The sequence below is a fragment of the Herpailurus yagouaroundi genome, unplaced genomic scaffold, assembly GCF_014898765.1.
Source record: "Herpailurus yagouaroundi ecotype Mexico unplaced genomic scaffold, PumYag 190, whole genome shotgun sequence".
In the NCBI taxonomy this organism is placed as follows: Eukaryota; Metazoa; Chordata; class Mammalia; order Carnivora; family Felidae; genus Herpailurus; species Herpailurus yagouaroundi.
This window is the reverse complement of record NW_024412421.1, coordinates 20,173,143-20,196,141: the sequence shown is the minus strand read 5'-3', so window position 1 is coordinate 20,196,141 and position 22,999 is coordinate 20,173,143. Positions and strand designations below refer to the sequence as shown.

General features: G+C 41.3%; 1 protein-coding gene across 10 annotated transcripts in view; it reads right to left on the bottom strand.

The window, feature by feature from the left end:
- ZFP90 (ZFP90 zinc finger protein) overlaps positions 1-22,999 on the bottom strand; it is a 121,071-nt gene that overhangs the window by 717 nt on the left and 97,355 nt on the right. For 3 of the 10 annotated variants that reach the window (XM_040442909.1, XM_040442910.1, XM_040442908.1), the window contains 3 exons: positions 6,827-6,953; positions 6,393-6,488; positions 924-3,117 (listed from right to left, as the gene is read on the bottom strand). In XM_040442909.1, the coding sequence (XP_040298843.1) occupies positions 1,469-3,117; positions 6,393-6,488; positions 6,827-6,953 (1,872 nt within the window). In that variant the 3' untranslated portion in view covers positions 924-1,468. The other 7 variants (XM_040442906.1, XM_040442907.1, XM_040442912.1 and 4 more) reach the window with 6 other exon arrangements.

The following is a 22,999-nucleotide window of genomic DNA, read 5'->3' as shown; positions in this document are numbered from 1 at the left end:
TACCCATATAACTCCATCTCATGATTCATCAGAGTGGGAAATTTTTATTATCTTAAAGGGGGAGAGGCTCTTGTGTGAAAGGAGTCAAAGTGCACACTTGCTTCCAAATTTCTCTCCACTGTTGGCACCATGAACAAACAAAGGTTTAGGAAATTCCTTTGGGACAGCCCATGGGAGGCATGAGAGAACATTAGGGATTGGAGTGGGCTATGGAAGCTTAACTTAGGCTTTACGGACAGAAGAGCAGCACTGAACTAAAAAAAGTAAAGGTCATTACATGGATTCCCTAAACTGATTTAAAGACAAATTTTATGACAATGGGTAATTACATTTATACTTCTCCACAGTAAAATTAATTTGGAGAAAATTTTCCCTGTTAGTCTTGTGTTGTTTTCCCATTGATCCAATATAGGAAGCTTGGAGCAGTGATTTTTCATGGGAGTGTCATAAAAAACACAATAAGAGAATTTAATAGGTTTATGAAACTGACATATGTTAGTTTAAAGTATAAATATTACACTTGGGAAAAGGCAAAAAGTCACTAGTTGAACTATTCACAGCTTTTGTTAACATTTTGGTATGTAAGCCCCCAACAAGTTGTTTAAAATAGGCCCGTGACAAATGTGCATGTATTTTGTTGTCTCTTACACTTTTATGAATTCCCAAAGTATCCAACTTGAGTGCTCATCAAATGTTTGTGCATCTGATTTATTTCAAAATTTACTTTAAAGCCCTCTGAATTCCAAAATACCTTTTCAGTGGACAGACCACTGAAAGATCCAGGCAAAAGAATCTTTTTTTTTTTTTTTTTTTGGAAAGGGCAAAAGATCCAGGAGATCTGCATTCTCCACCCAGCTTTGCCATCATAAGCTCTATCACACGGTGCAAACCACTTCACATCTTTGGCTTTTAGTTTCTTCATCTGTACAACGAAGTGGTTGAACCAGTTGATCTCATCCTTTGAATGATGAATTCCTGGGGGTGGAATTGGTTTCCATGGTGAATTTAAGTTAAAAGCTGCAGATGAATGCAGTTGTCAAGCAATTTTAAAAGTAAGTTTTGGTCATTACTGCAGGAGTTTTATTTATTAAAAAAGGCTGTAAACAGAGTGACAAGTCAAACTGTTCAAAGTTGATGATCTCCTGCATAACTGTATTTAAAAGCTTTATAAAGTCCAATACATAGGCATATCATTTCCAACTGGTTATATATGATGTTTGTAGTTGTTTTTACAAAAGTCTGTAATCAGATTTGAGAATGTAGCTTCTATTTATTAAAAAACATGGTCTACTAGCATAGAGCTTTCTTCTCACACCACACACATGCACACGCGTGCGTGCGCACACACACACACACACACACAAATTCATTACATTCTCAAGCTTCCTCTCCATTAAGAATCTTCTGATACTGAATATGAACAATATTTTAGCTAAAATTTTCTGCACATTCCTTAATTTCAGGGTTTCTACAGTTTATTTCGTGTATGAATTCTCTGATGTTTAGTTAGCGCTGAGCTTCTACTGAAGTTTTTCCCGCATTCCTTACAAGCATAGGGTTTTTCTCCCGTATGAATTCTCTGATGATCATGCAGATTGGTTTTCTTTCGAAAGGCTCGCCCACATTCATTACATTCATAGGGTTTTTCTCCAGTATGAGTTCTCTCATGCTGAATTAGGGATGAACTTTGACTGAAGGCTTTCCCACAGTCAATACATTCATAGGGTTTCTCTCCAGTGTGGGTCCTCTCATGTTGAGTAAGTGATGAACGTCGACTAAAGGCTTCTCCACATTCATTACATTCATAGGGTTTTTCTCCAGTATGAATTCTGTGATGTTCTATGAAGCTTGTACTCCTTTTGAAAGCTTTTCCACATACATTACACTGATAGGGTTTCTCTCCAGGATGAGAAACAGGTTGTTGATTTAAGTTCTGCTCACATTCATAGGGGTTCTGTCCGGTATGGATCCTCTGATGATCAGTAAAGTCAGTGATGTGACTGAAGTCTTCCCCACAATCATTACAATGATAGGATTTCACTTCATTGACAGTGCTTTCATCTTGAGTAAGAGATGAGCTGTGCTTGAAATCTACACTGTAGTTATTGCTTTGGTAAGGTTTGCCTCTCTTATGAATCCTCATATGCTTATAAAGGGACGGGCTCTGACCAAAAGCCCTCCCACATATGCTACATTCAAAAGGTTTCTCTCCCGTATGAGTCCTTTCATGCTGGACAAGAGAAGAACATCTACTAAAGGCTTTCCCACACTCCTTACATTGGAAGGGTTTCTCTCCACTATGTGTCACCTCATGTTGAGTGAGGGATGTGCCATGCCTAAAAGATCTCCCACATAAATTGCATCGATAGGGTTTCTCTCCAGTGTGAATTCTCTGGTGTTGAACAAGGGAGGAGCTGCGCTGGAAGGCTTTCCCACAGAGACTACACTGATAAGGTTTCTCTCCGGTATGAGCGTTCTCATGCTGGCCAAGCGATGAGCTATGCCTGAAGGCCTTCCCACACACATTACATTCAAAGGGCTTCTCCCCAGTGTGAATTCTCTGATGCTCAGTAAGTTGTGTCTTCCAGAGGAAGGTTTTTCCACAGTCAGTACATTCATGGTGTTTCTTTCCAGGATAAATTCCCTGATCTGTACCATTGGGGCAAGCTCCCTCTCCTTTATGAGTTTTCTCATGTTTAGTAAGTGATGATCTATGAATAAAGGCTTTTCTACATTTATCACATTTATAAGGTTTCTTTTTTGCAAGGATATTACTCTGATTAATTATATCTGAATTCTGTCCCAAATTGCTTCCAAGTGTATCACATTCACTAGGCCTTGAAGGAACATTCAGTTGTGTAACCAGAACTGTGTTCAATCTGGGGTTTTCACCAAATTTATTTTGCTGAAAATTTTCCTCTGGTGTGATTGTTTTCTTCTGGGTGGATGCATCTGGCCCCAGATATCTTTTCCAGTTTTCCTGGTGTCTTTCTAACTGGCTACTAACATCCCAAGTGTTTTCGAATGTGGCACGTGAAAGGCCATCTGCACTACGGGATCCTTCAGATACACTCTGCTGTAGATGTGATGATTTGCCTTCAGGCCTGGTCTTCCAGTCTGAAAGAAATCCAAAGTGCAAAAGTCCCCTATTCCCTCCTATTGAAACAAACTGCTACAGTAGGAATAGGGAAATGAAAGAGATAAAAACTATTCATGATTCCGTCTTGAAATTAATCCAGGAGTTTGGAGAGAAGAGCCAAAATGAAGGAAAGGAAGAGTAAAGAGAAGCGACAGTGCAGGTTGCAGAGCCAGAGCGCAAGGCAAGTGTAGAATGAGGAAGCCCACCTAGGAGGGCTGGTTACGAAGAAAGGGAATAAGAGAGCATGAGAATGTTGGGCACAAATACTACTGGAATAAAATCATGGTATGTCTTGCAAGATCCTATCTGCTCTCCATGCTTCTTGTCCATTCTACAAATTATCCCCAAATCTGTCTCCTAATACAGCCATTTCACAATTTCTTTAAAAGTTACCTCTGAGGCTCCAAATCTTTAAATCCTGCTGAGAAGATCTGCAGCCACTGATGTAACTGAAATCATTCTTTGATATACTTGGAGATCAATGGCTATACTTCACAAGCAGAAATAAAATAATATTTCTGGAGGCAAATCATCCTTGCCTTTACCATTAGGGCTGTGGTTTTTAGTCTGAGTTCTGGTTCCATACTATTCACCTCTCTTGGCCAAAAAGGATTTTACTCTGCCTAATAAGTTGATCTCTAAACCCCTGTTTAACCTCAGAATACTAGTAGCAGATAATTAATTAGTTTCTAGGTTCTAAGAATGGTAACTTTAAAAAACTAACGGGAAGAAGGGTTCTGGAATGATGGAAATGTTCCATATCAAAATGGATTTGGATTAGATGGGTGAATGCATTTGTCAAAGTCAACTGGATGGTACTTAGAAGAGTTGTGTATCTTATTGTATGTACATTTTTCTTACCAAAAAAACATAAATACTGAATTCTGGTTAATGATACATATGAAGTATGCAGAAGTGAAATGTACTCGTGCCGGCAACGTAGTTGGAAATGCATCAAAAAGACAGACTGATAGACAGGTGAAGAATATGTAATAAAGCAAATATAGTAAAATGTTAACAACTATAGAATCTTGGTGGTAGGTATACAGTGTTCACTGTATTAATTTTTTTTAACTTTCCACACGTTTGAAAATATTCACAGTAAAATGTTAGGAGGGAAAAAAACCAACAACAAGGGACCCGAACCCCCCAAATTCCTTACCCTGAAATAACATTCAATTCTAATTTCCCAAGGACGGAAAATGCTTTGAATTTCTTTTAGAATACTTCTCAGAGAGACATTCAAGAAATGCTTGTTGATATGAATGAATGAGAAAGTTCTCTCCCCAAGCATATTCCAAAACAATCAAGTAATTCCTGACTGCCTTCTATGTGCTCTGCAACACAGACAGAATACATAGACATATAACAGTTTCTTTCTCCATGCGTTTGAAATCTTAGAAATAAGACTTAATCATCTGACGAAAAAGGAAAACCATCAGATGGTATATTTTTAAATCTGAGTTTGTGTAGTAAAGATGATATAAATGGTACTTGTGATCAGGGAAGGAAAAAATACACATATTAGTATATATTATGTTTATGGATAGACACCTTGAACATAATATATAGCTTTGGATAGGGAGAAAGTATTATCCAATGAGGGAAAGTGTACACTACTTACAGAAAACATTAAAAAGAAGTTCAACCCAAGTGAAGCTTGTTTTAGTGGGAACAAAAAGAGAATACTGGAAGGTATGATAGGGGACCTTTAAAATGAGTGGGAGTTTCTATTTCCTATAATGAGCTACAGGGAGTGACCGCAAGAGCTTGTCAAAGACGGGTGGTTTATGAAGATAAAACGTTAAAATCCAATATGGTCCACCCAGTGATGAGTAGAGAAACAAAACATGGTATGTCCATACAATGGCATATTATTCAGCAATACAAAGTAAGGAGGTACTAAAACATGCTACAACATGAATGAACCATGAAAATATTACACTAAGTGAAAGAAGCCAGTCACAAAAGGCTACATATTATACAATTCCATTTACATAAAATACCCAGAAATGGTAATCCATTGAGAGAAAAAGATTAATGGGTGCAGGGGTAGCGGGGAATGGAGAGTGCTTAGGGTTTCTTTTCGGGTGCTGAAAATGTTCTGTAGTTAGATAACGAACTCAGTAAATATCTGAAAAACCATTACATTGTAAACTTTAAAAAGGTCAATTTTATGGTATGTAAATCATATCTCAAAAAAGCTAAGATTAAAAAAATCCAATATGGGTTATAAAAGAAAACACAGGGTGAGCAATTTCAACTGGGAATTCTAGTAATCTCCACCCAGGGCCTGGTTTAGGAGGAAAATAACCTGAATTGCAGGAAAACACTAAACTGACTGGGGTGTCTGGCCTGAGGGATTAGAAATCCAGTGGTTTCTAATGGGCAAAGTAGCAAAATGTGCTGGCTGGGGATGAAAGATGATTCAGACTTTAGGTATTTAGTTGCATGGGACTTCTACATGGAGAGGTCCTGTGAGAAGGGAAAAAGGTGACCAGGGTAGAAGTAAGGATGACTTCTGAGTCCACAGTAGAGATTCAAGAGCTGTAACTACCAGAAGGCAGGTGCCCTTTTAAGGTGGTAACAAAGAAAGGGGAAGAAGTTGGAGAGCAGATTCCTTAAGGCAGATTTGCAAACTCCTTACGGCAGTCAAAGACCTAAAGCCAAGAAATACTTAGCAAGCCAGGATACCAGGCGAGGATGATATTCCAGGAACTGCAGGGAGAGGCAATGAAGCAAACTGGCATAAAGGCATGATGGAAAGAAGATGGTACTACTCCCTAGACAGGTTTTGTAGGAGTACAGTCAGGGAGAGAAGTCTGACGGAGGTTATGAAAAGGCAGAGAATCAAGGCTGTGAGTATTTCCTACAAGTCTGGGGCCAGTGACAGTAAAAGCAGCAAGACTAAAGAAGACGGGAGTTCAATTAAAGTCTGAATGAGTAAGAAAAGGGATCGCTAATAATGAGAGACTGAGGACACCTGAGGAGAAGATAATCCAGCAATAGGGTGACAGTATAGGGAGAAATGGTATTCTGTGTAGGACAAAGGGGCACGTTTTCCTCTAATGCCTGCCAGCAGCAGGAACACCCTATTGGAGAAGGGACACAGAGAGAAGTGTCATCCAGGAGATGGTGCAGTCTCCTGCAGGTGTAGAAGCTCCCAAGGTACCAATTTGAAGGTGCTTCCCCCCTCCCTCAGCTGTGCCACTGTCTGTATTGATTCCTGCACGCCTGACTCCCCCTCGTTTACCTGGACAGAAAGGTCTTTGGATTTCTCCCTCTGATATCCATGGCTCTTCTCCTTGTTCCAATTTGAAGATCACCTCTGGCTTGGAAACTTGATATCCTGCTCATGGGTAAATACACAAGATTTGGTTGTTTGTGCAAGTGGACAAAGACCCCTCCTATAAGTCAGTACTAGTCCTTGATCGTCAGGAACTCTGAAGGAAAAAAAAGGTGCAACTTGAGGAGTCATGCAATCAAATGACCTATTTCCAGTTCTGCAAAAGAAAGAACTTCACTTAAAGAACAGTCTCAGAAAACTGTAAAGCTGAGTCCCAAAAGGGAGAACAAGCTCTAATGGTGAACATCCTCCTCACAGCCACCCGATCTACGAGCCCCACAACCTTAGCAAATGAGAGAGGAAAGACCTGCCAGTAGGCAAGATACTGAATTGGTCCTTACCAAGAGAAACCAGGTGGCTATAGTTCTCCAGCATCACATCCCTGTACAAGCGCCTCTGAGCAGGGTCCACGTGGTGCCATTCTTCCTGGGTGAAGTCCACAGCCACATCTTTGAATGTCACGGATTCCTGTAGGATCACATTCCTGTTCAACTAGGGATCAACATCAAAAATGTTCCCATGGCAACACTGGGAATATACTGTAGGGTCATCAGGAACAGTGATCACACATTTGATATCCTGTGGGGGCAATGTTGGGTTAAACATACTAGATGTTTATGTAATTTTTTAAAGGATCCAGTATGGCAGGCAGGAAAGTCATGAGGGGCAGTATGTCCTGCAATCCCATATCCCTATTAGCTGTCTTGTTTTCCTGCAAAGCCAAGCCTTGTCATACAATCACCAATTCCTCACTGCCCATGCACTTCCTTTGTTAGAAAATCCAAACACAGCGGGGAGTAAAAACAACAGCCCTCCTTTACCCGCATCACCAATCCCACCATGCTCCCTAGAAATAATGACTGTTTAACAGTTGGGTATTGCTTTGAATTGCTTCATCCCTTTGATTCAAATCCCTTTGAATTGCTTCACAGTACTCCACATGCAAGTATCATAACATATTCTTGATTACAACCAACAGCACTCCATGCTACTGTGGAGAAGATCCAGATATCCCCACCACTTACTGGGCTCTAGCCAGGCTCACCTTGCTGATCCCTGAAAACATCAAGCTTGTTTCTACCCTGGGCCTTTATGCTTGTTTCTCCCTCTTCCCCTAGGATCTCCATGTGGTTGACAGCTAGTTACTAGTTATTCAGTCTCATCTTGAGCACAGGCCCCTCAGAAAAGCTGTCTTAGCACCCATCACATTACCACATTAATCTCTCCCCAAGCACAGCTATCTCTCATGGCCAAATCCCTGCCACCTGAACTCAGGAACCAAACACATTCAGGTAAAAAGTACTTGTACTTCTAACAATAATCTGCGATTAGCTTACTTGTTAGCTTCACTGTCTCCTCCACCATGAGCTCCACAGGAACAGGGACTGGATCTATCTTGATTGGTTTTATACCCAACACAGAGTGGATGCTTAAAAAATGTTTGGTGAGGGGCGCCTGGGTGGCTCAGTCGGTTGGGCGTCTGACTTCGAGTCAGGTCATGATCTCACGGTTCATGGGTTCGAGCCCCGCATCAGGCTCTGTGCTGACAGCTTGGAGCCTGGAGCATGCTTCAGATTATGTGTCTCCTCCTCTCTCTGCCCCTCCCCTGCTCATGCTCTGTCTCTCAAAAATAAATAAATGTGAAAAAAAATTTTAAAAAAAGCTTGGCGAATGAATAAATGGAACAGTCCCTGTTAGTAGACATTTGGATTATTTTCAGTATTTTGCTACTACAAACATCACTACAATAACTCCTTTGCATAAATATAGCTAGTAAGAATTGGAATTGCTGGGTCACAAGTCTTTTCCTGCTTCTTACCCCCTCCAATCATTTCTTCCTCACTACCCCACTGAAGCTGTGCTACCTGAGATCCCTTCAATCCGATACTCATGGACTGATTATAGTCTTGACTTACTAGGCCTTGTTAAACCATGTCACCATGCCCTACCTAAAATATTTCCTCTGGTCCTGGTTAGACTTCAAAAAAGTCTATATAGTAAAATATGGTAAAGACAATTAGTGTGAAAAGACTTTGAAAGCAGAGCTGACTACAGCAGTGAAGGAAGTTTCAGCCTTACTTTGTATCCCCCCCCCCGCCCCCCCGGTGCGCTTAGCTACAGCTGAACTGGAGTTCTTTCAATTTCCTGGAGGGTACCATTCTCTCCCCACCTTCCCACCTGTCTTTTCTTTGCTAATTCTGTTTCATATTTCAGGTGCTGGTTAAAAGATCTTCAGTGAAGTCTTCTGATCTCCTACTGGAGGGCCAATCCTCTTATTATGTGCTTTAAGCATTTTGTATATCCACAATTATTCAAATAAACCTAATAATCCATTTAATACTTGTTTTCCTAGTTAGATCATGAGCATTATGAGGGCAGAGACTCTTTTTTTTTCTTTAACTTGAAAACACCAGTGTCCAGCAAGTGCCCGATTCATACTAAACTCTGGTTTCCTGACAGAGATTTGAACTTTACAGAAGACAGGAGTGGCCCCTTTTACTGAGTGAGGAACATGACCACATCCACACATACCACTCACTCATCTGTATCGTATTCTGGCTCAACACTGTAGCTGGGTCCCCAAGGGAACAAGGAAGTGCTGGAACACGAAACTTTTCTGACTGAGATCAGGGATCTGAATGGGCCAGTAAGATGATACTCAATATTTACTAGGCACCTGGCTTTACCAGATGCACTATGGCAGGAAAAAAAAAATGCAAATGAAAAACACTGCAGTCCTTGAATACATTCCAGTGTATTTTAAAATGTGCTATTTATTAGAGCACAATATGAGATGATACATAGTGAGGTACCACAGGCATTCAGAGCACGAGTAACCACATGCGAAGTAACCGCTTGAGCTAAAGCCGACCCTTGAGCACGAAAAACTGGGAAAGGAAGAGAAGCTTCAAGGCAGGCAATGTACTGAACCTGAATAGAAGAAGTACCATTTGGACACGTGAAGGAAGTGGGAATCCAATCCAGGGATTACCAAGCTTGAAAGGGGAGGCTGGGCTTGAGACGGGCATGGGGAGCAAGGAAAAAGGGGTTGGATCAAGGCAAGGCAACCTAATTACACGTTAGGTTGTGAGAAGTAACACCTTCTCCCCACTGCCTACTCTGTCCTGTAAACATACAGCCCGCTCTAGTTAGTAACAGGTGGTTATCAGCCAACCTGGACTCCTTTGCTCAACTGGCCCCCCTTATTTATTTACAGTTACTTACTTAATTAATTAATCTCTACACCCAGTATAGGGCTCAAACTCATGACCCTGAGATCAAGAGTCACATGCTCCTTCTGACTGAACCAGCCAGGAGCCCCCAGGTCCCTCCCTTCCCCTTCCCCTTCCCCTCTTTTCCTTTTCTTCTTTCTTTTCCCTCTTTCATTTTAAAAAATTAAAAAAAAAATTTTTTTTTAACATTTATTCATTTTTGAGAGAGAGACAGAGTGTGAGCAGGGGAGAGGCAGAGAGGGAGAGAGACACAGAATATGAAGTAGGCTCCAGGCTCTGAGCTGTCAGCACAGAACCTGATGCAGGGCTCGAACTCACAAACAGTGAGATCATGACCTGAGCCAAAGTCACACGCTCAACTGACTGAGCCACCCAGGCATCCCATTCCTTCTTTCTTTCTTAAAGTTTATTTATTTTGAGAGAGAGAGAGCAATGCCTTTTTAAAATTAAAGAATTTAAAAATTAACAAGGTTATCATGAAGTATCAAGTATTTCGTCTTCCTCATGTTGACATAAAAGGTCCAAAGAACTAGAAACAGCATATACTAACTTGAGAAGACTCAATTGCCTGGGCCTGTAAAAAGTGGCACATTAATAACGTATAATATCCCTTGGGTAAATCACAGACCTCCTGCTCCAATCTTCTTATCTATAACATGGGCTCCCTGAACTAAAGATACAGGAGTTTTAAGAGCAGAAGGGTGATGGGGCGCCTGGGTGGCGCAGTCGGTTAAGCGTCCGACTTCAGCCAGGTCACAATCTCGCGGTCCGTGAGTTTGAGCCCCGCGTCAGGCTCTGGGCTGATGGCTCGGAGCCTGTTTCCGATTCTGTGTCTCCCTCTCTCTCTGCCCCTCCCCTGTTCATGCTCTGTCTCTCTCTGTCCCATAAATAAACGTTGAAAAAAAAAATTAAAAAAAAAAAAAGAGCAGAAGGGTGAAAGGTCACTTCCAGCTGTACAGGACAACACTTGCAAATACAGAGAGCCCTCCAACTCTAACATGTGCCAACTCTGGAGGAGAAATCTGCTCAAATTCTAACTCAGGAAACTTTGTAACTTAGAAACTTTGCAAAGCTGAAAACCAGAGAACAGCAGCTAGTAAGTAAAAACAATCAAATTTATAAAAACGACTCCCTCTGCGACCAAAGTTAATTTGGAACACATTACATCTGCTAAGACATAGTGCAAGGTTTTCACTCAAGTACTCAGTGCTCTCTGATATCAGGCCAATAATAGTTTGGTAAACTGGGTTAACAGTGTATCTAACAATTGAGCCTGGAGAGAAGAAACTATTCACTGTTAGCCTTTACACACACAGATGCCCTACTTAGGCTAAGGGCATCATCTATTGCATCCTAACTGAAAACCCAGACCTCATCCTTGACTTTTCATTTTTCCTTTATGCCCTTGAATCCCCAAGAGCCTCAAAAACATCTATCTATAGTCCCTCCCCTTCACTCATCAAATCCTGCTCAAATCTTCCCCTGCCAATGATGCCATTAAGCCAGGAAGTAACTTTCTAGATCTATGTTGTCTAATATGGTAGCCACCAGAAACATGTGCACTACTGACACTTGTAATGTGGCAAATTCAAATTGGGATATGTGGCAAGTGTAAAATACACATCGGATTTCAAAGACTTAGCACCAAAATAGAGAAATAAATAAAATGCCTCATTAATAATTTTAAAATATTGATTCATATAGAAATATTTCAGTTATATTGGGTTAAATAGTATGTGTTACTAAAATTAATTTCACCTATTTCTTTCTACCTTATGACTACTAGAAAGTTTTAAATTAAATATGTAGTTTGTATTTCTTTTGGACAGTGCTGTTCTAGACTGTCCTAGCTCTCCACCTCAGCCACTCTCCAATTGAATCACCTTTCTCTCTTGGGGGGAGACGGTGGAATATGAGGATTTTAGGCTTGCCTCGTCCTGTGGATATACCTAGATAACATCCACATCTGTGTAAGTAATCCACAAAACGACCTAGAGACTGGCAGAATACACTCTCCACAGCAAAATGTAGAAAAGAGTAGGAAGGGCAAAGACTGGTGAAGGGCCAAATCAATCTGTGGGACAGTATACAGGAGGGAGTGACAATGTGGGCACGGAGAGGACAGATGCAGACCTCCACCTGAGTTACCCCAGGCACACAGGACTGCCACTGGGAAGATGAGTCCCTATAACATTTGGCTTTGAAAGCCAGAAGAGCCTAACTTTGAGAGTTGCTACAATAAGTGGGGGCTTAGCACATAGAACGAAATATCAGTGGGTTCGGCTCTGGAAGAGCCAGACAGGGTGACAGGAAACTGAGTGCCTGCCCTAAAAAGAGCACAACAAACAGCCCCACTGAGATAAACCATAGAAGCAGCAGTTTGGAAAACACCTGGGGTATAGGGACAGGAGATTTATTCGCTAATCTCAGGGCATGTGCTGGAGGAGCAGGGATCTTTGGGAGATTTCTCCAAGAACAAAAGAGCTGGAGGGCACCACTTCCCTCTCCCACTCCCCAGCCTGGATTCACCCAAAGCAGTGCCACAAGCCTGGCAACGTGCAAACAGCCCCAACAGGGGCCAGCACCACTCCAAAGTTACTCATACCCCAGAGAAAGGGGAAAATAACCACACCCACCAGTCCCAACTGTGGCCCCAGCAGTGGGCTGGGGGCTGACAATGGGTCTGACTGTAGGCCCCGCCCATCAACAAAAGCTTCTCAGGGAACACCACCACAACACCAGGAAAGCACCCTGCAATTCCGTGCTACCACTACCAAAGCTCTGGCAAATGCTTGGCATGACTCAACTCAAGCTCAAGGCAGCCCCAGACCAGCCTGCTAACAACAGAGCGACTAAACTCTTCCCACAACAGGCAAAGAAAGTCCAGACAACTGGACTGAAGGTTAAACATGGCTTAGCCACAACAATGGGGCACACAAACACACACAGGAGACACCCCTCAAGTGCCAGGTTCTGATGAACAAGGGATAGTGCACTGCAGGGCACTAAAGAACCTCTTCTTCATAAGGCCACTACTTTCAAGAGTAGAAGACAGGGGCACCTGGGTGGCTCAGTCAGTTAAGTGTCCAACTTTGGCTCCGGTCATGATCTCACAGTTCTTGAATTTGAGCCCCATGTCGGACTCTGTGCTGACAGCTCAGAGCTTGGAGCCTGCTTCAGATTCTGTCTCCCCTCTCTCTGCCCCTCCCCCACTTGCACTAGTTCTCTCTCTCTCTCACACACAAAAATAAATATTTTAAAAAATTAAAAAGATAAAAATAGAAAATAAAAAAGAGTAGAAGACATAGCTGACTTTCCTAACACTGAAACAGTCACGGAGAATTAGACAAAATGAGGAGACAGAGAAATGTGTTCCAGATGAAAGAACAAGACAAAATCACAGCAAGAGACCTGAATGAAATGGAGATAAGGAATATGCCTGATACAGAATTTAAAGTAATGGTCATAAAGATACTCACTGGACTTAAGAAAACAGTGGAGAACTTCAATGAGACCCTTAACAAAGAGAAACCATAAAAAAGAACCAAGCAGAGATGATGAACTCAAATAACAGAAATTAAAAATACACTAGATAGAATAAAGAACAGAATAGTGAAAGTGGAAGAATGGATCAGCAACCTGGAGGAAAGAGTAATGAAAAGCAATCAAGCTGAACAGGAAGAGAGAGAAAAAAAAAAAAAGATAAATGAAAACAGACTTAGGGAACTCAGCAACACCATCAACCAAAATAACATTCACATTACAGAGATCCCAGAAGGAGAAGGGAGAGAAAAGGGAGCAGAAATTTTTTTTTGAAGAAAGAACAACCAAAAACTTCCCAAATATTTCCCAAATCTGAGGAAGGAAACAGAAATCCAGATCCAGGAGGCACACAGAGTCCCCCAAAAAATCAACCCAAAGAGGTCCACAAAAAGACACATAGTAATTAAAATGGCAGGGGTGCCTGGGTGGCTCAGTTAAGTGTCTGACTCTTGATTTTAGCTCAGGTCATGATCTTAGGGTTTGTGAGTTCAAGCCCAGTGTCAGGCTCTGCACTATTGTGCAGAGTCCACTTGGGATTCTTTCTCTCTTTCTCCCCTGCTTTTGTATGCACACTGCTCTCTCTCTCAAAATAAATAAATAAACTTTTATTTATTTAAATAAAAAAATAAACAAACAAACAAACAAAGTACAATGGGAAAAAGTAGTAATGAGGAGAGAATTTTAAAAGCAGCACAAGAAAAGATAACAGTTACATACAAGAGAAACCCCATAAGGCTATCAGCTGATTTTTCAGCAGAACCTTTCCAAGCCAGAAGGGACTGGCATGATATATTCAAAGAGCTAAAAGAAAAAAATCTGCAGCCAAGAAAACTCTATCCAGCAAGGCTATCATTCAGAATAGAAGGAGAGGTAAAGGGTTTTCCAGAGAAACAAAAGTTAAAAGAATTCATGACCACTAAACCAGCCCTACAAGAAATGTTAAAGGGGACTCTTTGAGTGGAAAGGAAGGACCATAAGTCGGAGTAAAGAAAAGTAGAAAGCCCAAAAGCAGTAAATATCAGTATATGTCTAAAATGAGTCAAGGGAGGGATACCTGGGTGGCTCAGTTGGTTAAGTGTCCAACTTTGGCTCAGGTCATGATCTCATGGTTCATGGGTTCGAGCCCTGTGTCCGGCTCTGCGCTGACAAACTCAGAGCCTCAGAGCCTCAGATTCTGTGTCTCCCTCTCTCTCTGCCCCTCCCCCACCTTATGCGTTCACTCTCTTTCTCTTTCAAAAATAAATAAACTTCAAAAAAATGAGTCAAGAGAGTCACAAAATAAAAGGATGTAAAGTATGTCACCATATGCCTAAAGTGTTGGGGGCAGAGGAGTAAAGAATGGGTTCAAACTTTGGTGACTACTAATATGGACTGCTACATGCATAAGATTTTATATACAAACCTAATAGTAACTACAAATCAAAAACCAGTAACATATGCAGAAAATAAAGAGAAAGGAATCCACGCATGTCACTAAAGAAAGCCAGCAAACTCAGAGAAGAGAACAAGGGAAGAAAGGAACAGAGGAGAACTACAAAAACAACCATAAAACAAGGAACGAAATGCAATACATACCTATTGATAATTACTTTGAATGTAAATGGACTAAATGATCCAATCAAAAGATATAGGGTAACACAATGGATAAAAAGTAAGGCCCATCTATATGCTGCCTACAAGAGACTCATTTCAGACCTAAAGACATGCAGATTGAAAGTGAAGGGATGGGAAAGCATCTATCATGCCAATAGAAGTGAAAAGAAAGCTGAGGTAGCAATACTTATATTGGACAAAATAGACTTTAAAACAAAGACTGCAACAAGAAACAAAGAAGGACACTATAGGGGCGCCTGGGTGGCTCAGTCAGTTGAGCGTCCGACTTCAGCTCAGGTCACAATCTCACAGTCCATGGGTTTGAGCCCCAAGTTAGGCTCCGTGCTGACAGCTCAGAGCCTGGAGCCTGCTTCAGATTCTGTGTCTCCCTCTCTCTCTGCCTCTCCCCTACTCATTCTCTGTCTCTGTCTGTCTCAAAAATAAATAAAAACATTAAAAAAAAAAAAAAGGACACTATATAATCATAAAGGAGACAATCCAACAAGATATAACAATTATAAACATTTATGCACCCAACATGAAAGCACCCAAATACATAAAGCAGCTTGAAAAAACATAAAGGAAATAATCAAGAGTAATACAATAATAGTAGGGGACTTTAACACTCCCCTTACATCAATGGATAGATCATCGAAACAGAAAATCAACAAGGCAATAGTGGCTTTGAACGACACATTGGACCAGATGGATATAACAGATATATTCAGAACATTCCATCCTGAAAGAGCAGAATACATATTCTTCTCAAGTATATGTGGAACATTCTCCAGAACAGATCGTATGTTAGGCCACAAAACAAGTCTGAACAAATTCAAAAAGAATGAAGGCATACCATGCATCGTTTTCAACCACAATGCTATGAAACTAGAAATCAACCACAAGAAAAAATCTGGAAGAAACACAAACATATGGAGGTTAAATAACACGCTGCTAAACAATCCAATGAAACCAAGAAATCAAAGAGGAAATAAAGAAATGCATGGAGGCAAATGAAAATGAAAACACAATGGTCCAAAATCTTTGAGATGCAGCAGAAATGGTTCTAAGAGGGAAGTTAGAGGGATACAGGCCTGTATCTTTCTCTCAAATTTTGCCTCCTGCCATACACCCCGTGCTCCTACTACATGGACTCTTTGCGCTTATAATATCATTTTCTTCGGAGTCTCCTGGTCTTTGCACATCTTATTCTGACCACCATGTACTTTCTTCCCTCGGCTCTATAGGAAAAATTCCTACTCACCTTTCTAGAACCAGTTCAATGATGCCTTCCCTCATGAAGCTTTTCTGGAAAAGCTCCCTGCCTCCCCCTTCAGCATTTGGTCCACATCTCCATTTTAGAACTGTAGTTGTGTTGATGCTTTTTTAAGTAAATATGCTTTTCTTTTTTTTTATTTTTTATTAAGTAATCTCTATCCCCAAAATAGGGCTTGGACTCATGACCCCAAGATCAAGATCTGTATGCTCTACTGACTGAACCAGCCAGATGCCCCTAGTACTGTAGTTGTTTATTCACATGTTCTCCCTCAACATTTTCTCAAACTCCTTTTCATTTCTGTATCTCTAAAACCAAGCACGTTGGAATCGTCCAGAATCATGGGGGCAAGTGACAAAACCTGCCCATGCATGCATGGAGACCTCTGCTAAAAAATTTTTAAAAACTCCTCAGGTGATTCATTATCTTTTTTTTTTTTTTTTATTAAATTTTTTTTTTCAACGTTTATTTATTTTTGGGACAGAGAGAGACAGAGCATGAACGGGGGAGGGGCAGAGAGAGAGGGAGACACAGAATCGGAAACAGGCTCCAGGCTCTGAGCCATCAGCCCAGAGCCTGACGCGGGGCTCGAACTCACGGACCGTGAGATCGTGACCTGGCTGAAGTCGGACCCTTAACCGACTGCGCCACCCAGGCGCCCCAGGTGATTCATTATCAAAGAACAATAGCTAACATTCAGTGAACATTCACCACAGGCCAGGCACTGAACTTGGGTCATTTACATGCACCCTCTCACTAAATTTCCTCATTGAAGCCCTACTGCTGCCCCAAAGGAAGCAGGTACCTTCTGCTGACAAGTTATGAAGTGTGGGCCTAGTCAAGAACCACTGCCTGGCACAGAGTAGGTATTCCACTGCTGAGTGAACAAATACAGAGTCTGGGTCATTCTTAAGGAAAATGAGGAGATTTTGAGGCTCCCAAAAAAATCAGGTGAATTAAATTCTTAGAAAACAAAAAGCAGCATTAAGAGCCAAATTCAAAAGCTGGTTCCTCTTAAATACCAGCCAAACAGAAAGAGGTTTGAGAAATCTAGTATATCAAAGAAACAACTGGGGCACCTGGCCAGCTCCATCAGTGGAGTGTGTGACTCTTGATCTCAGGGTTGTGAGTTCTAGCCCCACATTGGATGTAGAGATTACTTAAAAATAAAATCTTAAAACAAAAAGAAACAATAACAAAATAAATGACTTTAAGGGAATAAACAAACCCATAAAATATATAGCAGGTATTAAGAAATGTGAAAAATCTTAATGAAGTGGGTAATTTTTAAATTTTAAATCACCAGTGTTGACAGAAAAAAACTTTAAAAATTGAGGAAGAAACAGAGCAAACTGTTCCCAATTATCCTTTCCATTAAAAATCCTAGATCTAAATGTTTTATAGGGTAAATTCTTTCAAAAGGCAGAAAAAGATAATAAGCAATCTGAATGCTTCTGTAAGTTCAGGATAAACATATCACCAAAACCTGTAGTAGATCTTTCTCACTCTAAGGGCTATTTCACTTAAGAATACAGATGCAGGGGTGCCTGGGTGGCTCCGTTGATTAAACATCTGACTTCAGGTCAGGTCATGATCTCACAGTTTGTGGGTTTGAGCCCCACGTTGGGCTCTCCGCTATTCAAGTGGAACCCATTATAGATCCTGTTTCCCTCTTCACTGCCCCTCCCCTGTTTGTGCTCTGTCAAAAATAAGATTTCCTTTAAAAAATACAAATGCAAATACTTTTTAAAAAAAATTTTATTTACTTAGGGAGAATATGCACAAAGGGGAGGGGCAGAGGGAGAGGGGGAGAGGGAGAGGGGGAGAGGGAGAGGGGGAGAGGGAGAGAAGGAGAGAGGGAGAGAGGGAGAGAGGGAGAAAGGGAGAGAGAGAGAAAGAGAGAATCCCGAGCAGACTCTGCACTGACAACATGGAGCCTGACTCCAGGCTCAAACTCACGAATTGGGAGATCATGACCTGAGATGAAATCTAGAGTCTAGAAAGTAAGCCATTCAGGCACCCTGCAAATAATTTTTTTAATTGTATTTTCAAAAAAAACAAAAACAAAAAACTATCCACCGTAACCAATTTTATCCCAGTATTATTTGTAATTGTAAAAATTTTAGAAAACAACCTAATGCTGAGAAAATGGTTAAAAAATTTTAGTATGCTCATGGAAATCAATATAAAACAGGGGCACCTGGGTGATTGTATGGAATCACCATACATCGCCATTGAAAGTGATTTTTAGGGTCACCTGAGTGGCTCAGTCACTTGAATATCTGACTCTTGACTTTGGCTCAGGTCATGATCCCAGGGTCACGGGATCAAGCCCAGAGTCAGGCTCCACACTGGAGCTCGCTTAAGTTTCTTTCTCTCTTTCTGCTCCTTTACCCTGCTCTCTCTCTCATTCTCCCTCTCTTTCATGTTAAAAAAAAAAAAGATTTTTAAAAAAACATAAAGGGGTCACCTGCGTGGCTCAGTTGGTCTGACTCTTGATTTCAGCTTTGGTCATGATCTCAGGGTCGTGCAGGGTATGGAACCTGCTTAAGATTGTCTCCCTCTCCTTTTCCCACCACTTGTGCACTCACACTCTATCTAAAAAAAACTAAATAAGTAAATAAAACAAAATAAAACTCTTCATAAAAATTATATGAAATTTAGGGGTGCCCGGGTGGCCCAGTCGGTTGAGCATCTGACTCTCGACTTTGGCTCAGGTTATGATCCCAGGGTCATGGGATTGAGCCCTGCGTCAGGCTCCAGGCTGAGCATGGAGCCTACTTAAGATTCTCTCTCTTTCCCTCTGCCACTCTCCACCACCCCCGGGAAAAAAAAACTTACAATAAAACCTTGGATTGCAAGTAACTTGTACAAGTGTTCCACAAGATGAGCAAACATTTCTAATAAATTTTAACTTGATAAACGAGTGATGTCTTGCAATACAAGTAGTACGTGATCACATGATCACAAGTGAGCCAATGGTTCTTCTCTTTCTCTCTGTGGGATTGTGGGTGATAGTCAATGCAATGTCACATTTCCATGAAATCCTCAAAAGGAGGCAAAAGCAAGTGTCATTGGATAAGTTCCTTGTTAAAGCTGCACAAACTTTCTTGCTTCCCTCACACCAGCCACAAAGGTTTTCAAAGATAAGTGCAGGTTAATTTATTTTTTTTTTATATTTTGTATTTTATTATTCTGTGTTATATAACAGTATTGTAATCATTTTTATATGAAAATATTTCAGTTGTGGGACGAATCATCTGAGTTTCCATTATTTCTTACAAGCAAATTCGCTTTGATATTAAGTGCTTTGGATTACAAGCATGTTTCTGGAACGAATTATGCTCACATACCAAGGTTTTACTGTAGATGAAATTTAAAATGTTTTCATTGAAAATGTTTAAGGGAAAAACATGCATTAAGGAGAAAAGAAGGAAATTTATTACAACAAATACAGAGGTGCTAAAGAAGGATGACAAATGACTCTTTTCTGTTAAAAAGTCTATGTTAGGGAGGAGTCAAGAGGAGTCAGGCAGAGGAGTACGGAGACCCTAGGCTTGCCTCATCCCTCGAACACAGCTAGATAAATATCAAATCATTTTGGGGGTATCTGGGTGGCTCTGTCAGTTAAGTGTCCAACCCTGGATTTTGGTTCATGTCATGATCTCAGTTTGTGAGACTGAGCCCCGCATGAGGATCTGCACTGACAGCATGGAGCCTGCTTGGGATTCTCTCTTTCTCTCTGCCCCTCCCCCATTCCCTCAAAATAAATAAATAAACTTTAAAAAGATATATCAAATCATTTTGAACGTCCAAGAAATTGATCTGAGGATTCAGAGAGTAAAAATGCACAACTAGAGCTGAAAAAAACCTACCACATTGTGGAAAGTAGTAACTGCAAAGAGTTGATTTGGGGAGGAAAAGAGCTCTAGGTGCTGCAATGGGGAAGGAACCCTGATCGCAGAGAGAGGAGCACGAGAGACAGAAAGGGACAGAAGAAAGAGTGAAAGTGCACATGGGGAACTGCATAAGAAAAACTCTTTCCCCAAAACCACTGCCTTGGGAAAGGAGAGGGGCTCAATACCACAAGTTTGAGTGCAGAGTCTGAAGTTTCAGAGGTTTGCACCATCACCAGAATCTCACTTGGCAGGCTGAATTGTGGTCTGGTGGGGAAGGAGAGCAGAGACACAGAGCAAGCACCATGGTCTGAAGATCCCCTGGATCACATGGGGAGAAGCAGTTATGCTGCTTCAAGTGCATTTGGGAGAGGTGGCACAGTCTCTCTGGGGGCAAAAGATCTGGCAGGTGCCACTGAGCTGCTCCATTTGCTAACATAGCATAGGACGCTAGCTGTGGGCAGCAAGCCTTGGTGCCAGCTTTCTGCTGTGCTTTACATTTTTTTTAAGTTTATTTATTTATTTTGAGAGAGACAGTTTGTGTGCAGGAAGGGTAGAAAGAGAGGAGAGATAATCCCAACCAGGCTCCACACTGTCAGTGCAAGGAGCCCAATACAGGTCTTGAACTCACAAACTAGGAGATCATGACCTAAGCTGAAATCAAGAGTCATGCTCAAACAACTGAGCCACCCAGGTGCCCCTCTGCTGTGCTTTACTATAAATAATGAACTGCTATGCGTTTATATAACCCATTTCTGCAACAAGCTGGCACCGGCCAGTCTTGCAGAGCAAGACCCTCCTCTAGAGGATCAGCATGGGTACTCCCTGCGCAATCTCTAAAATGTGGAGCTTTGAAACTCAACCAATGCACCTGAGATAAAACACAGAAGTGCTGTGGCCTGTCAGGTGGACAGCTCAGATACAGGCAGGATGAAGTTGGGGATCTGGCAGAAGCCAGCCACACAAGAAAGGTGATTGTTTGCTCTCCTGTGAGGGCTTCCTGAAGAGTGGTGGGTGTGAGCTCCTCGCTGGGGGAAAAGGGAGCCAGGTGACACAATTTTCACCCCACCCATCAGCAGTGATCAACTTCAGTGAGCAAAACAGCACCACCAAGGGAGGCTAGAGTCATTTACACCAACCCCTGCCCCCTGTGCCCTGCAGGTGCATCTCCACTAGGGCAAGTCAGCCTGAATCAGTGCAGCAGCCTGCACCTCCAGAAGACAAGCATAAACCCTCACATGCACAAGTTTACTGATCATAGAATGTTACAAAGCTTCAGCTCTAGGGGAAATATTTCCCACTCTTCTTGGGATACAGAAAAAGCAATTTTTAATATTTAAAAATTTTTTTTTAATTTAATGTTTTATGTTACTTATTTATTATTATTTTTTTTTATCTAGCTCCTTTTAACAAGAGACCAAAACACACCTAGGATCTAGCTTCCTTTTTTGTTTTGCTTTGTTTTTTGACCTGGACAATATGAGAAGACAGGAATTCACCCAAAAGAAAAAACAGGAAGAAGTGAAGGCATGGGATTTAATAAATACAGATGTAAGTAAGATGTCTGAACTAGAATTTAAAACAACAATTATAAGGATACTAGCTGGGCATGAAAAAAGCATAGAAGACACTAGAGAATCCCCAACTGCAGAGATAAAAGAACTAAAAACTAGTCAGGATGAAATTAAAAATGCGATAATGGAGATGCAAGCTCAAATGGATGCTGTGATAATGAGGATGGATGAAGCAGAGGAACGAATCAGTGATAACAGAAGATAAAATTATGGAAAATAATGAAGCTGAAAAGAAGAGGGAAAGAAAGGTATTGGGTCAAAATGCAGACTTAGGGAACTCAGCAACTCTTTAAAGCGTAATAACATTTGTATTATAGGAGCCCCGGGATGAAGAGAGAGAAAAAGGGGTAGAAGGTTTATTTAAGCACATTATAGTTGAAAACTTTCCTAAACTGGGGAAGAAAACAGACATCAAAATCGAAGAAGCACAGAGAACTCTCATTAAATTCAACAAAAGCAGCCATCACAGGGGCGCCTGGGTGGCTCAGTCGGTTGGGTGTCCGACTTCGGCTCAGGTCATGATCTCACCGTCCATGGGTTCGAGCCCTGCATTGGGCTCTGTGCTGACAGCTCAGAGCCTGGAGACTGCTTCGGATTCTGTGTCTTGCTCCCTCTCTCTGCCTCTCCCCCGCTCAAGCTCTGTCTCTGTCTCTCTCAAAAATAAATAAATATTTAAAAAAATTTTTTTAAAGCAGCCATCACCAAGACATATCATAGTCAAATTCATAAAATACACAGTTAAGGAAAGACTCCTGAAAGCAGCAAGGGAGAAAAAGTACTTAACATACGAGGGAAAACAGATCAGGTTTGCAGAAGATATGTCCATAGAAACATGCCAGATCAGAACGGAGTGGCAGGATATATTCAATGTGCTGAATGAGGGTAATATGCAGCCATGAATACTTTATCCAGCAAGAATGTCATTCAGAATAGAAGAAGAGAGGGGCACCTGGGTGGCTCAGGCAGTTAAGTGTCCAGCTCTTTGTTTCAGCCCAGGTCATGATCTCATGGTTTTGGGAGTTCAAGTCCTGTGTAGGGCTCTGCTCTGGCAGCATGGAGCCTGCTTGGAATTCTCTGTCTCCCTCTCTCTTTGCTCCTCTCCCACTCACACAGTCTTTCTCTCTCAAAATAAATAAACTTAAAAAAAAAGAGAGGAAGAGATACAGAGTTTCCCAAACAAAAACTAAAGGAGTTCATGACTACTAAACCAGCCCTACAAGAAATATTAAAGGGGACCCTATGAGTGGGGGGAAGAAAAGGACCAAAAGTAACAAAGACTAGAAAGGAACAGAGAAAATCACCAGAAACGCTATTTTTATAGGTAATACACAGGCACTAAATTTATATCTATCAATAATCACTCTGAATGTAAATGGACTAAATGCTCCAATCAAAAGACAAA